The sequence below is a fragment of the Lucilia sericata genome, unplaced genomic scaffold (genome assembly GCF_015586225.1).
Source record: "Lucilia sericata isolate MDLA Ls3-8-SP2 unplaced genomic scaffold, ASM1558622v1 Contig000068F_arrow, whole genome shotgun sequence".
NCBI lineage: Eukaryota > Metazoa > Arthropoda > Insecta > Diptera > Calliphoridae > Lucilia > Lucilia sericata.
Window position 1 is genome coordinate 347,787 of NW_023994102.1, and position 18,628 is coordinate 366,414.

Below are 18,628 nucleotides of genomic sequence, written 5' to 3' on the forward strand. Positions count from 1 at the left end.
ACGAGCGTTCCATGATGCTATTTTTAAGTTATTATTCATCGGTACAAAAATTTTGCAAGCTAGGCTTGTAATTACCTCGAACTGATCAGCAAGAGATTTACATTTTTCCAAACTTGTGATAAGTTCTAATGTTAAATTTTTTTAATTCTTCAAACAAGAATAGATTATTATATATATTGTGGTTATTATTAACATTTTCGTGGTTATTTTCATTAGACCCCAGGTATTTGTTTTGGGTAAACTTTGCTGATTTAACGAATTTGGGAAAATTATTGGCATAGTCTGCATTATTATTAAAAGCTAAACCTGTATGTCTTGTTGGTTTATGTCTTTTTGGCTGCGTTCGTTGCCTTAGTTGCATGTAAGAGATCCTACTAGGACAATCGGGTGACATTGATTTGTGTGGACCATTGCAATTGACGCATTTCTCTACTGTTACATTGCACGTAACAGTGTTATGGTTACACTTGCTTGAACCATGGCCGAACATTTGACAGTTATAGCACTGTGTTAACTTATTTTTGTATAGTTGTATACTTTTGTCTTGATTCTTTTAAGGTGATAGTTTTACGTTCAAAGTATACAACATAAATTATTTGTTCATTTTGACCGTCTCTTGTTCTTATGGTTATTTTGACATCAATACATTTGAGACCCATTGCGATTAGTTTGTTTTTAATAACAATAGGATCACTTTTGTGACTTTTGTGAACAAAGCACTGTGGAACTTGTCTCAATGCAATTGCAAGTCAACCCAAATAGATCTGCAATGGGATTGGAAATTTAAGAAGATTCCGATGAGTTAGAATAAATATTTGTATCATTGGAACCATCACCGCTTCCTGAAAAGGAACTGCCAAAAAGTCGCTAGCGATTAAAAATGAAGCTGGAGGAAGATCGTTTGGAAATATTAAAAAATCAAGCAAAAATCAGGAGGAAATCTTGCGGAAATAAACAAAAAAAAAATTATGAATTAAAAAAGAAAAAGTCTGATTTACAAATGAAAGTGATAAAAGCGAAAATCGAACTTACAAATAAGAGAATAGAGGATATGTGATGTACAAGTTTTTAATTTTATTTTAATAGTTTAAGAATGTATATGATTTCTATGTGGGCATTTCAATTGTGACGAACGTGACCATCGTACACATTAATGAAGTGAAAAACTGCGAAAAAAAAATATTTTTTTTAATCGTTTATATGTTTATGTAGAGCTTAAATAGCTTAATACTTTGGAAAAAAGGAACCAATCGTACTAAATAGTCATAAGATATAAGCAGTTTAAGTGCGTGACGTGATGTGACATAAATAGAAGTTGCTTTTTTCTTTTTTTACAAAAACGAAAAACTCTGCGAATTTCGCCGTGCTTTTTGAATAATTCTTTTTTTATTACAATTTGGAATATTACTAGATTGCTTTTCAGCTTTCAGAATCCAAATTATCTTTTTGAATGTTTTTGTACAGGCTATTTTGTGTGACGTGACGTGATGTGACAAAAATTTCCTAGGGATTTTTTAATTAATAAAATAAAAAAACATTTTAAGATTTTTAGATTTCTTTTATTTTAAAAATGCTGTGGTTTTCATTTTAATTATGCATATACATATATGTATGTACAATGTTTGTACTACAAACTGATATTTAACATAGTTAAACTAAATGAACACAATGGTTTTTATTAAATATTATTTCTAGGGGAAAATGCATTTAAAGCTTTCATTGTTTGTAATTGTTCATCACACGAAAAGAAATGTATTTTTTGTATTCCTGGAAATGTATTTTTTGTATTCCTGGCAATTCACCTTCCATTTTTCGATCAAGCACAGACAAATTTTCTATTTGCTCTGATGATATGTAAATTAAGTGAACACCTCTTATATGATTTCGATCACATTCAAAAAGTGATAAAGCATTTTGCAATGAAATATTTTTTGTTTTTGTTATCTGCAAAACTTTTCTTTTCACTACGGCTCCTACTCCATCTCTTCCTCTTATATGATTTCGAGCACATTCAAAAAATGATAAAGCATTTTGCAATGAAATATTTTTTGTTTTTGTTATTTGCAAAACTTTTCTTTTCACTACGGCTCCTACTCCATCGACAGCCCCTTTCCCATGGGACGTTGCAAAGTAATTCCACTCGATGTGTTTGCAGCCGAATTTTACCAACAAATCGGATAAACTTCGGGCAATAAATTTATTTTTAAATTGGGAAGTACTCCCGTCTGAAAATATGTAAATATTTTGAAATTCTCCATGTTCATTAATTAATTGTATTATAAGTGTTGTTATGACACAATAAACGTCAAACTTATTATGAGTGAGTTTATCAATTATTATTGCAAAAGATTTTGTTCCGTCAGATAACCAGGCAACGCACGTAAAAATAGTAACATGACGATAGCTGAAGTGCGCACTCTGAACTTTATTTTGGTATATTTATCGATAATTCTCTGCGAAATCTACTTGTAGTACTAAGTCTCCTGACCTAAGACTTTTTTTAAGTTCAAAATAGTTTTGTTACGAACGTTTAACAAAAAATGCAGCTTAAATGAGGGCAACTTCAACTCTAGCTCGTGAATGAGATCAGATAAAGGAGCTATTGTGTAAGTTAACATTATACGATTGCCATTTAACATTTTCGTCCATATTTTTTAAATATTTTAAAGGTAGTATATCATTTTTTAAATCTTTCACACAATTTTTACAATTATTTGTCATACAAATTTCATTTTCTATATTACAACAGGCGGATTGTAAAAATGTTTGAAAATTACTGGAAAATGATGTTAATTTTTCGCAGCCTTCTAAAAGAAATCCAAAATTGGCATGATACATACGCACATATTATGTGGCAGTTTGGTAGACAATTGGATGTGCTTTGGCCGCAATTTATAAAATGTGGACGTACCGACACAGTCAGATTTAATTTTTTTTATAAAGCTGATAAGCTTCTGAAACTGTCATAAGCATAAAACGTTTACTTATAACTTCACCATTAACTACAAGGGTATCCTTCTGCCCTGCAGACTGGACACTAATATCGTCGCTTCCGTAAAAATTACTTACTTCTTCCATTTGTTTTTTTGAAATCGAAGTTGCCCCTATTTCTTTTTCTTCTTTAGTAGTACCATAATTTTTAAACAAATTATTAACAATTTGTTCTCTTTTTCCAGAATTAACTGGTAAAGCCTTTCAGTTTTCTTCAACGCTTTCCCCAAAGTTTGCTTAGAAATATAATTAGTATTCTTTTCGTTCACATTTTGAGCTTCAACTTTCTTTTTTTCGCGATGAATTTGCTGCCTTAATCTATATTTTTCTCTTCTTTTTTGTAACATGTTATTATAATTTCTTGCCAATTCAAACATTTTTTTCTGTACTTTTGGGCTCGCTCTTTATCTTTTCTACGTTTTATTTGGGACTTAAGTTGATGTTTTTTAATATTTTTCCTATACCGACGTGCCATTTCCTTAGCACTGCGAGCTAAAGACTCCATCTACATATATAACATGTAATATGTATTTTATAATTTAAAAACCAAAATAATTATGTTAAACTTACAATAATATTTTCAACGTGACGTGACGTGACGTGACAAACTTAAAAATTCTATATAAAAAAACTCTTTTTGAAATAAAACGATTTTTCTTTAAAATTAAATTTGGCACATTAAACTAGATTAAAATTAAAAATTTTAAACACTTTGTGCCACCAACGCAAAAGGAATAAGAATAAATCATGTTTTTCGTGACGAACGTGACATTAAAATGTTGATGAAAAGATATCAAAATTTTAACGTTAACTGATCATTATTTATTATCTTTGATTTTTTTTAATAAGTTATTGTTGTAACTAATATATTTTGATGATATCCCATTTACATCATCGCTCTTATATAAATTATTATTAAAGAGAAAATGTTACTAAAAATTACAAAAAAAAAATTCAAAACTAATGAGCAACTTTAAAATTAGATTACTCACGATGGAGACAAATATAAGAGTTGGACTCTTTGATTTAACAAAAATTAAATATTTTTTTCTGTAACAATAGAGATAAAAAATTTTTTTTCGTCGACTTTTTTCTTTTTAATGTAATAATTCCTTAATGTTGTATTCCTTTGGAGGCGCTGCAATTTGTACCTGGGTACCATCTATAAAACCAATTACTCCTGGGAATCCTGTGTTTGAGTAAAAGAAAGTCTTACTATTGCTCTTTTCTTCTTCGGTCATCCACTTTTTGCAATTATTTCTTTCAGAATGCGGGAAACAGTTGGTTGCGAAACGCCAACATTAAAATCATTGCCGCTACTTTTTTGGTAGCTATCAAAATCTCAAAGCCCAACACAACTTTAAAACTGGTGGAACGGCAGAACAGAGTAGAAAGTTTTAAAAAAATATGCAGATTTTGGAAAAAAATAGAAAACCATCCTTGTTTATGTAGTTCCAATGGATTGGAACTGTCCCGAATACTTTTCCGGATACGTGCGTTTTTTTCACTTTCCTCATCGTTAAGCAATAATTCAACGTTAATATCTATTATTTTATATATATAGTAAATTAAAGTTTCTCGACATACCTGTACTATAATTAAAATGCAACTCTGTGACATACTCAAAAACTAGGTGTTGTAAATCCTAAAAAACAAAAGATTTATGTTGAGTTGTATCCGAGATAACACAACATTTTTGTGTTGTGAACGGTAATCGGTCCATTAATTTGTAATTTTATTGTAATACATAAATAAATAAATCACGTTCGAAATCATGAGATCAATACAGAAAAATATTTCGTAAATTTTATTGTAATTGTTAATACAATTTTGTTTGTATATAAACATTTGTATATGAAGTTGTTGACGAATCTATAATAAATAATATCTATATGAAATTTATTTTAATATTAAAACAAAATGAATTTATCTAAATATAATGTATATCATTGATTTAATGCTGAACTTTGGGGCAGTGCGTGTGTTTTATGAAGAGTAAAAGCATCGTATATTTGGCAAAGTTCTGATAACCGATATTCTTCCAAACAGACAATTCCCTGCAAATTAGGCGCCAATTTACGAGCACAAGACATGCAGTGCACAACGTGCCTTTTTTCTTGTTCTCTCACAAAGAGTACATCGAATACCTCGACCTGAAAGAAAATAAAATAAATTACATTAATACATATTTTAGAAATTTACAACACTTATGTACCAGGTGTTGCACGGGGTTTTAAGTAACAAAAAAAAAAAATACCAAAAACTAACATATAAATTGTTGGTTTGCTGTTTTGTCTTTTAAGACGCTGCGAAAAATGGGCCCAGAAAAAATGAACCCAAAGTTAAAAAACAAAATGTACACAATTTTAGGGCAATATTGCATTATGAAGTAATATGACAAAATAAATTTTTATACCCTACACCACTATAGTGGGGAGGGTATTATGTATTTGTGCTGATGTTTGTAACACCCAAAAATATTGGGTGTTAAAGTATACCAATCGGCTCAGAATCACTATTTAGTCGATTTAGCTGTGTGTCTATGTAAACATTGTGCGCTCTCTACAGATCGCAATTTTCAAGATAATTAGATGAAATTTGGCGCATACTCTTCTTTTGACCCAAGGAAGCCTATTGAAAATGGTAAAAATCTATCAATTATTTCGTATAGCTCCCATACACCTGTACCCGCCGAATAGGGCTTTTGAGCTCATAAATATGTTAAATGTTGTTGCTTCACTCCAATAATAGGCAAAATTTAGTTTTACAGTCTTAATGATATTGCTGATTTTCGTAATGATAGGGCCTCATTTGAGCCTATCCCCTAATTCTAAGGATAGGCTCAGAAAATTACTTGATGGCCAAAATTCACTTATAAACACTACCAAAATCTATAAGGATAGGACCATATTAACCCCCTGCCCCCATATAACCCCTCTTTTAAAAAATCGCTTTTTTGTCAACAAATTGTTAAAATATTTCTGAATAAAGGTAAAAATGAAATTAAATACTTTATTATTAAAAAAATTATCAAAATTTGTAACACTGGTGTAGGGTATCATATGGTCGGCCATGCCCGATTATAAATTCTTACTTGTTTTTATTCTATGGAACAATTTAAAAAAATTATCTTATTATTAGTAAATGTCCAAACCGATTTGTTTACAATAGTTTTGATTATCACTTTCATAAATTATGTGTATGACCCTTTGAAATAAGTTGAAACAATATTGAAAAATGTTCATTAATTTTGAAAAATTGCAACTTATTATTACACAGAAAAAAGTTTCAGCATAAATATTATGAACTGCTTTCATTGACTAAAGTTAATAATATTTAAGAATAAGTTCCTAAAATGTATGAATTTTTTCATTTTTTTATTTTTAAACATAATCTAGAAGCCTTGACTTAAAATATTAAAAATTTTCTTTATATTTTTCTGTTTGTTAAAAAATGTTTGAAATTTTCTTTAGAAAATTTTTTATTTCTTTATGATTTTTAGATTGAAAAAAATGAAATATGCGCGTAACATGCAACATTTTCTGAAGAATGGATGTTTAGCTATATGCTGTTTTTTTATTTCATATTTTGTTTTCCAGCATTTTTATTTATTTATCATAAAAATTCGCTAATATGTGATTATTTTCTAAAAAATGGAAGATATTAATAGGTAACGGTTATTTATTTATTGCATTTTTGATGAAAATCAAAGAAAATGAACAAAAAAAAAACAAAAAAATCTTTCATGTACAAATTCATACATTTTATGAACTTTTAATATTCTGAATGAAAATGGTTTGGGAAAAAAAAGTCATGTTCGATTCATTTAATTTATTTCAAAATTCATTCCAAATATGAATTATTTTTTTCTGTGTATGAAAGGACAGTTGTCTATGCTTCTAAGTCCTATTTAATTTGAAGTGACAAATATTAAGCAGTTGTTTTTGGTTATTTTTGCTGAAATGTTTCTTGTAGTACTAGTAAATTACTTTATGTCAAAATATGCCCCTAATTGGTCAATAGTCCAATTTTTTTTAATGAGGATTATATTATTTTTAATTATTATTACAACTCTGTAACAGTTCTTGAGCTTTAAGTTGTAATTGAAATACTAATTCAATGTCACAATAGCATCACTCCACCAACCCAAAGATATATCGTCATCTTACCTGTAGGGACAAAAACAGCAAGAACAAAATATTTTTTGAAAAATTCCAAATTCCAAAAAGTTGGGATGGTTGGGTGGAATATCCAAATGTTGATGAGAATACTGTTAATTATAACGATGATGACGTTGATTATTGATGTTGTTGATGTTTATGTAGATGTTGTTGTTATTGCTGAAAGGATAATATTGTCTACACAATATTTATACTAAAATACTTGTGTATAAATATTCGTAAAATTTGCTTCTAATTAAAAAAAAAAAACTTGCTTCTAATGTTTAATAATTATCTATGGAATAATAACACATCACTACTATGATCTGAATATGCTTAATTCTATGCAAGCTAAACCTCACATATAATATAAAAAAATTAAGAACTAAATCCGTGCATAAATTGATTGTAAAATGCAAAAAAAAGAATTTGGTAAAAAAAAACCCAAAATATCCAATATTGATAAACATTTCATATAAGAATATATTATTGTCAATTTAAATTAAAATGCGCTATAATTTTGAATCAATAATTAAGGACTTGTTTCGTAAAATATTTTCTAGCGCAGTTATTTTGCTATTTTAAAATAAATTTCAATATTGTTTTAATAAACTGGACTATATGCTTAAATTTATCGCAAAAAAAAATGTTTTATCTAAAGTTTTTTAATGGTATAAAAAGAGAAAATAATAAACAGAAAGTGCGCTATATTTTTGAGCAGTACTTTATATACTTATATTACCACATTATTTAAGTTAGATTAATAACACTGTGTGACACTCAAAAACACTCATTACGCGATATAATGCTCTTTATAGACCTAGATGAGTAGATCATTTTACCATTTTTAGAATCTTCAATATACCCTAAAAATCGGAAGATATTGAAAAAACGCTTTTTGTTGACTAGACAGACAGAGTTTCCTTTGCCCTTTTTAAAAAGTATACACACTTTTATATTTTTTCGGAAATGTGTAAAATATTTAGATCTAAATACAAATTTTTATATATTTTTTTCATTTTTTTACATTTCAAGATCATTTTTGACCCACACTTTATTTGAAAACATATTTTTTAAATATTTTTTATTTTAGCCCATATCTTTATGAATAAAATAAGATATGAAACGTTAAAATCTGGTAAAAACTGACAAAAATAGAATTTTTTTCGTAAAATCAAATATTTACCAAATCTCTCATTCTTAAAGTAAATTATCAATTTGATTAATAAAGCTTATATTTGTGTTGCATATCTTAAGTTGATATTTTACTTCAGCAAAGAGAGATTTGGTAAATTTTTGTTTTTACGAAAAAAATTATATTTCTGTCAGTTTGATATCTTATTTTATTCATAAAGAATTGGGCTAAAATAAAAACCGTAACACCGTACAACAAATTGGGAAAAAATTGTTGCACACATGAGCAAAACAATATACGTTGGAAAGCACATACTTGATATGGTTATACTACTTTTCGGTTTTTTATTTTCTGATCGTTTCTTCCTTTAAAAGGACTTTAAAGTTTGAAAGGAAGAGTAAGTAAAATTATTTTTAGCTAAAATTTGATTTGGTCTAGTAGGTCAATATGGGTATCGACTGAAAGAGGAGAACAACAGTATTCTTTCGAATAGTTTTAAAATGTCAGAATAAAAACAGAAAAAATGTCCTTTAAATCTTTAATCCTTTAATATCCTTATATTTATAGAAAAATTTAAAAGAAAAAAGAAAAAAAATTATAAAAGTTAAAGAAATAGAGATATGAACACTAAGTTTGAAAGTGATGTATTCCATTCTAATATATTTTTTATAAATAAATTTTTTGCAAAAAATTATTATAAAATTTCAAGGAAAATAAAGGATAAAATTTTAAAAGGATATTTTGTATATCTTTTTATTCTTAAAAAATTATTCGAATAAAAATGTACAATATTTTTTTCATTCGAGTAGTCGGTTAAATTTAAAAAAACATTCGATTATTCGAACGAATAAAAGTTTTGATTCGAATAATTTAATAAAATATAAATAAAACTGAATAACACTATGCACGAAAAATATATACCTGGAAAAAGACACTGTTTTTCTGAAAGTTGTTTCCGAATATTACAAGAATCAGTTATTGAAACTGGCAAAAGACCTCTAAATTCTTAAGATACGGATAAAAACATTAACGCACTTATAAGTCAGTAACTTAGTTTAATCTCAGCCGATTTTAAATATCTCAACGTATTTAAAAGTGGAAGTCGAGGCCTTTATAACGATATATACGATTTTTACTAACTTAGAGAAATATGTATGTGTGCATGTCATTATCTAACATATTTTGATTTTAGTTTTGCACCGTTTTCCAAGTTTGTGGATGTTTTTACAAACTATTTTATATAAGAACCGTACTATTTATTAATGTATTATAAAACTATGTCGATTCTGTATAAAACGCAACATGGGTTTTAAAAATCTGCTTACAATTAACTAAAAGACAAATTCAACGTAATTAAATGTTGAACTTATCAAATATTTTATGAAAAACCACTATTTTTTGTAATTTTTTTTTTATTCTGCATTATCTTTGTAATTGCAAATAATGTCGAAACAAATAATAAAGAGTTATAAACGGATATCGTCAAAAATATACTATGTTTGTGCAAATAAATATATATTTAAAGGCAATCAAAAAGTCGATTTTTTAGAGGTCATGATAATTTTGTCAAATATTTGATGGGTATGAACGTAGCTTAAGTTATTTATCTTTTTCTTAACACAAAGTTGTTAAAAAACTGCTTTTCTTAAAGATACTTTATATGGGGAATGGATTAAATATTGGCAATAAAACCGAACCTAAATCAAATACTTAAAGAACTCAATTAATTAATGTTTATTTGTTTCACTTATTGCAAACATTTTAACAAAATGCAAAGAATCACTTCTAAAACTGGAAGCATTATATTTTTAACATTGCAAAATATATATTTTTATAAATTGCAAAAAGTAGTAAATGTTTTGTTTCAATTATAACAGATCTTTAGATTTAGTATTTATTTTACAAAATATTAACGTGATACTATAATAACTTATTCGTAAAAAGTAACATTAAAATATTATTCATACAAAATAATACAAAATTGGACATTTTGTATTCGTTCGAAGAAAAACAAAAATTTTTTCTCGATTAATCGAATAATTTTTATTCGAATGACAACCGTACTATACTGTTTGCCTTATTTGTCAATTTTGGTTTTGGTGCTGGAAAACAGTTTTCTTAACGTATTTTCCGCTCTAGGCGCCAGTTTAATTGTGTCCTCATTGTGTATTATCTAACTATCTATTCGTTCTGATATTCCAGGTATATATGTTATTGATTTATATATTTTCCCTTCCCTATTCTTATGTACTATTGTTAATCTTCGTCGTCAGTTTTTTCAAAATGTTCATCATAAACTTACACAATTTCACGGATGGTGATTTTACGGAATAACCATAATCTTCGGTAGTCTATAAATTCTCATTATTCTTCCTTTGAAGCGTAGCAGTTGGATCCTTCGTCAATCTTCGATATATCAGCATATCACCAAAAACGTCATCCATCTTCCTATCATAATCATTCTTCTCAACTGTAACTGTGACATTTCCCTTCATTATCAATAAGTTATTGTTTTTTTCTCAAAAAAGATATTGTCCGTTCCACTGTGATTAGTACGTAACGTTCTCTTATCTTTAAAAAGTGTTTATTCATATAATTGTCCAACATATTGCAAAACTTCGTTCTCGCAATCTCCTGATCTTCTTTGCTCCTTAACGTTTGTATGCAGGACTCTGCACCTGCAATGAGTTTGAATAGTGGGAATTCTCATCTTTCCGTAGGTATTGCGTGTTTGGGGCCAAGAAAAAGCAACCAACGTATGTTCTATCCGTCCAACGTATGGGTACATCCGTGTTGGTCTTGTTGACAATTATCGTTAAGCTTAATCTCCAACTTCCCCATCTGGTTTTCTCTTAGTTTTCGGAATTTTTCCATGTGTCTGTTTTTGTTGTATATGTACGATCTATGTAAAATTGTTTCCTCGTTTCTCCATAGTTCTTCCTGCTCTTCCGTAGTGAGGAATTTGTTCATTTCACCTTCCACTTCATTTATCCTCATTGTATCGTATTTCACAATGTCGTGTTTTGTCTTATAAGTAAATTTAAAATTTTCAACGAATTCCTTATGTTCTTCGTCGAATTATCCAAAAAGTTAGGTATAATGCCAAAATGTCTGCATTTAATCAGGAATGTAATAGTCGGTTTTGTATTCATTTGTCGTTGTCGTTTATGTTTGTTTATAAGTTTTCCAACTGAATGATGTTTATGTTTCAATTTGTTATAAAACATTGTCGTTTATTTCACGGCGTGCTCTCCGTAATTAACAAAAGATTATTATTATTCGACTTTTTGTATATATAAATAAATTATTTAATCGAGCTCGAGGTTTTTATCTTGATTCAATGTCATCTTTATTAAAATTCAATATTTCGACATCCTTTGGATGTCATCATCAGGAATCTTAAAGATTCCTGATGATGATTGAATCAAGATAAAGACCTGTAGCTCGATTAAATAATTTATTTATAAAATCTTGAAATGATATTTATTATTTTTTTAATTCTATTACTGTTGTAATTTTTTAAGTTCAAGTTAAAAAATAATTAGAATTGAATTCTTGCCAACGTTGTCTCAATACAGCCCTAGAGGCGCTGAGACCATATTTCAATGTATAATTATAAATTTGAATTAATAAATAAATAAAAAATGCTCCATCAAAAAGTCCTACATAGGACACATATGTGTTTCCAATTATATTGATTTAAATCATAAAACCGCCATAATATAATTTTATTTAGGGTTAGGTTAGGTTGATAGGAGGATGTATACTACATCAAATCCGAAGAAATACACCTAGGCCACTATCGGGCCTGTTGTGCGCTCCAATTCAAGAAAAAAAAAAAAAAAAAAATTGTTCACTGGACGTAATTCCTAAGAATCTTCCAATCGGTGTTGGTTAAGAATGTTATTTCCGGAATAACATCACTTCCAAGATACTTGGATCTAACTTCGACGAATGCCTGACAATGGCAAAGAAAGTGCTCCAGAGTTTCACTGTCCTCTCCACATGCTCTACATTCGTCTGAATTCGCACGTCCAATTTTGTATAGATGTGCTCGTAATCCTGTGTGTCCACTGAGAATACGTACCATCATACTAACTTCAGACTTGCTCATTTTGAGAAGATTTCTCGTCTTGCTCTCATCAGGGTCACCCCATAGAATCTTTGTGGTTCTACCCACCGTTTCATTATTCCAAGAGGCCTTATGGGATTCTCTCATCCATATTTTTAATTCAGCTTTTGTTGCGTCGAATGGTTTTGCGTTTGTCAGGTTAACTACATCGAGCTCCCTTCCCTTTAAAGCTATTACATTCGCCCTTTCGTTGCCGATTACTCCCGAGTGGCCTGGTACCCATATGATGTGAACCTTACCTCTGGGAGAGTATTCAGTTAAAGCTTTCTTACAATCCAATACGGTCTTAGATTTAATTCTATCACCTGATATCGCACAAATTGCCTTCTGGCTGTCGGTAAATATATTAAGCCCTGTGGGCGCCATATTTATTCTAATCCAATTTACACATTCCGTTATTGCTCGTACTTCTGCCTGGAAGCTTGTGTTATGATTAGGTAAACGGTGGTATATTTCTGTTTCTGGGTCTTCAATATAGAACCCCAGACCCACTTTGTCCCCTAATTTAGAGCCATCCGTGTAGCAACGGATTCCTACTGGTATTTGCTCTAATGTTCCGCTTGACCAAGACATTCTATCTGGGATTAGCGTTTCAAAGTTTCCGACATATTCAGTGTGTGGTATGCGATCAGGCACGTCCGATGAATGTGTATAACCTTCCAATGTGTCCAGTATACATTGATGACGTGTCCTATAACCGTTTTTGGCCAGTTCGCCTAAAGTAAAGAGCGGTTCGGCTGTAAGCGCCGCCTCATATCTTATATATGTTTCAATGGGCACCACTTATACCCAAGCAGCATGTACGCTGAACTCCCTGTAGTAGTTTGATATTACACTTTTTGTCCAAAGCAGTCCACCAGATTATTGAAGCATAAGCTAGAATTGGTCTAATTACACTTTTATAAAGCCAATTTGTCATAGTAGGACTAAGATCCCATTTCATGCCTATGGTTCTCCTACATATCGCCCAGCACCGATGTGCCTTGTTGATCCTATCCTCTATGTGGTGTCTCCATTTTAATTTCCGGTCAAGTATTACACCTAAGTACTTAACTTTGTCTGTCACCGGTATCTTCTTGCCCAAGAAGCAAGGTTCAGTATATGTAGAAATTTTTGTCTTTCTTGTGAAAAGACAGATTTCCGTCTTCGCCGGGTTAACATTGAGGCCTCTCGGTTGAGCCCAGCTCAAGGCCGTATTCAGAGCCTCCTCAGCTCTTCTACACAAGTAATTTGGATCCTTTCCCTTTAAAAGTATTACGACATCGTCTGCATAGCAGACAGGTCTAAGTCCTTTCTCGGTTAGGGTCCTTAGGAGGCTATTAATCGTGGTGACAAAATGCCAACCTGTGGTATACCGCGAAATACCTTTTTCCTGATAGTTATATCGTACATCTCGCAGCTTATCCATCTGTTCCTTAGCATGTAGTTGATCCAGTTACGGAGCACCCGGTCAACATAAAACTGGTCTAGGGATTGGATAAGGGTATCAGTGTGCACGTTATTGAAAGCGCCTTCGATGTCAATGCATACTGCCAGTGTATACAGTTTGCTATCGAAAGATTCACCTATGTAGTGGACAACTTCACTAAAAGCGGTTTCCACCGATCGTCCCTTTACATAAGCATGCTGCTTATATTTAAGGTCATTGTATGGTATGCTGCTTTTAACCATGCTATCGACTATCCGTTCCAAGGTTTTAAGTAGGAAGGACGTAAGACTTATCGGTCGATAGGACTTAGGTGTCGCATAGCTAGGTTTCCCTGGTTTGGGTATAAATATTACCCTTGCATCCTGCCATTTAACTGGGGTATATGCCAATTTTAAGCATGCAGTGAATATCTGTGACAGATGTACGGAAACCAGTCCCGCCTCCATCTGCAAAAGTGCCGGGAAAATTCCATCCGGCCCTGCAGCTTTATAGGGAGCAAAGCTCTTGATTGCCGCTTTAACCATGTCAGTTGTAATAACTATTTCCGTGTTACCCTCCCCTTCCTCCAATATCGGTTCATCTATGTTATTCGATATACCGGGTGGGAAATGAGAATCCATTAGGAGTTTCATTGTCTCCTCCATATCCTCAAGCCTCCTGCCCGTGTCATCGATCATAGATTCCGGTTGGACATGAGTTTTGGATAGGAATTTTTTTATCTTCGATACGTCATTTACGCTATCTACCTGTTCACAGAAAAGTTTCCAGGAGTCTCGTTTGGCTTTTCGAACGATTTTCTTATATTCACCAAGTTTATTACGATACTCATCCCAGTATACTGCGGTCTTTTTACGCCGTGCCCGGTTAAATAGTTTGCGAAGAGTCTTCCCAAGGTTCCGGATCTCCCCAGTTACCCAGGGTTTTTCCTGGGCAGATCTCCGCTCTCGCAGAGGGCAGCTGTCCTCGAACGATTCAACCAGGGCACTTGTGAACGTTTCCACTTTGGCATCTATATCCTCTTTATTTCGACATTGAAAAGTGTCCTGACCTAAACGGTTCTTTAGTAAGGTCCCGAACATTGTCCAATTAGTTTTAGACTTATTCCGAAACTTTATCGGCTTTGGTGGTGGCCTTAGTATTTTGAATCTTATGTACCGATGATCAGAAAAGGAGTGCTCGTCCGAAACTCTCCAAACCTGAATTTCGTTTATAAGCTCTTCTGAACATATAGTTATATCTAATACTTCTTCTCTGATTCTATTGACGAAGGTAACTTTATTACCTAAGTTCAATGTTATCAAGTCTTTAGTATTAAAGAAATCCATGAGGGCTTGTCCCCTGCGATTGGTGTTTGTACTACCCCAAGCTACATGATGCGAGTTGGCATCACAACCTATTACAATTTTCTTATTTTTCCTTTGTGCCTCTTCAACCAGTTTCATCAGATCCGACGTTGGTGGTAGTGTCGGAGAATCGAAAGGCAGGTAAATAGATGCAAGGAATATGTTGCCACGACCTTGCTTCAGCACCGTTGCATCCGATGTTGATAATCCTGTTGAGAGGAGAAAACATAAGTTCTTGTGACATAAAATACATGTTCTCGGGCGAGATCCTGTATCAGCGTAGAAAAGTTGGAAATTTACGTGATTTAATCCAGAAACCTTGTTGCGAATCGTCCAAGGTTCCTGGATTAAAGCTATATGTATTTTACCTGTGTTGATTTGAGCCATCAGAGCGTTGGTAGCTGTCTCGCTCCGATGGAGGTTTATTTGGATAACCTCAATCATGGTCATCCATTAAACTGTCTTCCAGCGAGTTGGTAGTCACCTCCTCGCTCTTTGGATTTGACTCCTCCGGATAGCCTGAAGTGGCTATTAATGCAGTGAGTACTGTTGATGGCACTGCGGTGTCCTTATCAGGCATAGGAATAGCAGTATTTTTAATAGACACATTCCCAATTCTGGAGAGCATTGCTGTTCTGTCTTCTGGCGGGTGAGTGATTTCCTCCTCGCTTTTAGGATTTGACTCCTCAACATTGCTAGTACTTGCTAATGATGCTTTGGGTACTGTCTTAGGTGTTTTAGTGTCCTTGTCGGGGCCGGTTTTGACAGCCCTTTCAATCGGCGCCTTCCCAATTTTGGAAAGGGCAACTACACTTTCTTCTGACGAGTTAATGGTAAATTCCTCGATTTTAGGATTTGACTCCTCAACGTTATCAGTAGTGGATGCTGATGCTGTGGTCTTAGGTTTTTTAGTGTCCTTTTCGAGGCTTGTTGTAACAGCCCTTCCAATCGGCACCTTCCCAATTTTGAATATGACAGATTTAGAGGCGAAGTAAGCCTTTATTCTTGGCAAGACTAGCCATGGATTTCTGGTCGATACCTATTACAAATAAAGTTCCCTCAGGTTCTTCTTTCCTGTAAAAGACATCCCATTTTTCCACGGCCAGCTCAGCATTTTGACCTCCAAGAATTTCCAGTATACGTTCATTAGCCAGTTTACTGCCCCATCCTTTTATGTAGACAGTGGACTTTAGGAGCACCGGAAGCTCGCTCTTCTTTGCCAGTCCCAGCCTAGCGCCGTCCCAGGGGGGAGGGATACTTTCCACCAAGTTCTTTAGGGTGCTAACACATTGGTGAGATGCCAACCTCATCAACATCACGCCCATGCTGAACTCGCAGCTCTCGCTCTCTATTGGTTGTTTGTCCTTTGAAGCGATTGCATGGTCCAATATCTTATTGTTGACCAGGTCTTCTATTTTACTCTGTTGGTCTATTGAAATTTTGCCTGTCGGATTACCGGCATCGTAAACTGCATAGCAGAGATCGTCCCGGTGCCTACTTCTGGCAACTTTGGCGTAAGATGGCGGCTCTTTTCCTTTTCCTCCGTCTAGCTTCTCCTTCCTCGTTTTTCGGGGCTTCTTTTGAGATTCCCTTACCTTCGGGGTTGATTTCGCCGACGTGTTCGTCTTCGGAATATCTGGCTTGGCGTTGTCACCCTTACTCGCAGGATTCTCACTTGAGATTCCTTTGAGTGAAGTATGGCTTGGCTTCGACTGTGTATTAGAAGACGGGGAGCTCTTTTTCTTCTTAGGTTTATTCTCAGTTGTCAACTCCTCGGGAGACCTGATCCTTTTTGCCTCAGATCTTGTGAGAGAGTCCGATTTTTCCTTTGGAGTGTCGTGGGATTGACTAACTATGATTTCCTGAAGCATCTTTTTCAACTTCCTCCTCTGTGCTCCAGAAAGTCTTTTCTTAGTAATAGGTAGTTTAGCTACTTCATCCTTTTTGGGATTTGCTATAATGGTATTATTATTATTATCATCTGAGGATTCAGAGTCGGAACCCTCACCTATATTTAAAGGCTGAGGTAGCTTAGAGCTCTCTCCGAGTACATCCTTCTCTTTCACCCCTATATTTTTGCCAGCGGCATGCTGTACACTTGACGCATTGTCCGCCACGGAGGCCAAGGTACCCACCTCCGTAGTAGTATTCTGCTCACGATTGCAGGATGACGACGACACGTGACTCGCGAGTAGATCAACACTTGCCGCCGGTACTGGGTTATTTAGGCCCTGCACCGTAACTTTTATCTTTTTATTTTTATTTTCCATATTTGTTTTTTTTTTCCAGTTTTTTGGTCCGCGGGGAATATAATATTCCCAGGTGGTGGACAATCTGCCCTCCCTCAGCTTAAGTGAAATTAAAGCTGGGAGAGGACAGATGGTCCATCACCACCCCCTATCCGCCACCCGGGGACGCGCTCGGTAGGAAAAATCTGGAAAACTCCCCCGAGTAATTTTATTTACACTAGTTAATATAATACCGTAAATAATGGATGGCTTTTGGTGCACTCATCAACTTAAAATCACTTAATGGGTGGAGTTAATCTCGTCCGTCATTCCGTTAATATTTCTATGGAAATTTTTATTTAAAGCATTTGCGGTACTTACATATATGAAAAAACGATGTAGGGTGTATTTCGTATACCGATTTTTATGAAATTTTGTGGGACTAGTCTACGTATTTGGTAGATTAAGTTCACCAAATAAAATTTCAAATTGAAAATTTAATTCCAACATCGAAACCTATTTGAAATTTTGCATAGACAGATGCTGTGCAAATAAGTCGAAATATTATGATAAATTATTTAATAAGAATTAAATAAGTATTTTCTGCTAATTTCCAAAAAGTCCTATGTGGAGTTTTTTTTTTTTTGAATTGCGCTAAAACGCGTTACAAATTCGGTTATTTTTCAAAATACATATTAATTACATTAGTTAACGAATCCGAAAAGATACATATTTTTCTAAAGCAACGTGATATAACAAAAATACAACTAATTTCTGAAAACTTTGTTAAAACCCACATAGTACTAATATTCAAAACAGGGACTCAAACTTATTATTAACAAGTAAGAAAGTATGTTGCTTGTTGTTGTTGCAACATAGTAAGAAAGTATATTCGGGCCTGGCCGACCATACCCTACACCAGTTATGAATATTAGTAGTTAGTTACTAACTATGAATATTAAATGTGATTAATTTTTCAAAATAAAGCATTTATCTTGAATATTACCTTGATTCCGATTTATTTAAGCAATTTATTTACGAAAAACTAATTTCCTCAAAGAAGCTTTATATGGGGGATAGCAGCAAATATGAACCGATCCCGATAAAATGTGCTGGATAGGTTTATATTTATATAATATTTATCTGTGATAAATTTCATTTCATAGATTGATGAAATTTAATGATAGATAGATACAATTGGCTACCATTT

The 18,628-nt window shown here is 32.7% G+C and overlaps 1 protein-coding gene across 4 annotated transcripts in view; it reads right to left on the bottom strand.

Annotated features, from left to right (window-relative positions):
- Positions 1-4,763: 4,763 nt before the first annotated feature.
- The window catches only part of LOC119616357 (lysine-specific demethylase 6A), a 371,577-nt gene continuing 357,712 nt past the window's right edge, over positions 4,764-18,628 (bottom strand). For all 4 annotated transcript variants that reach the window (XM_037972717.1, XM_037972719.1, XM_037972718.1 and 1 more), the window contains one exon: positions 4,764-5,144. In XM_037972717.1, the coding sequence (XP_037828645.1) occupies positions 4,938-5,144 (207 nt within the window). In that variant the 3' untranslated portion in view covers positions 4,764-4,937. The remainder of the gene's footprint in view (positions 5,145-18,628) is intronic.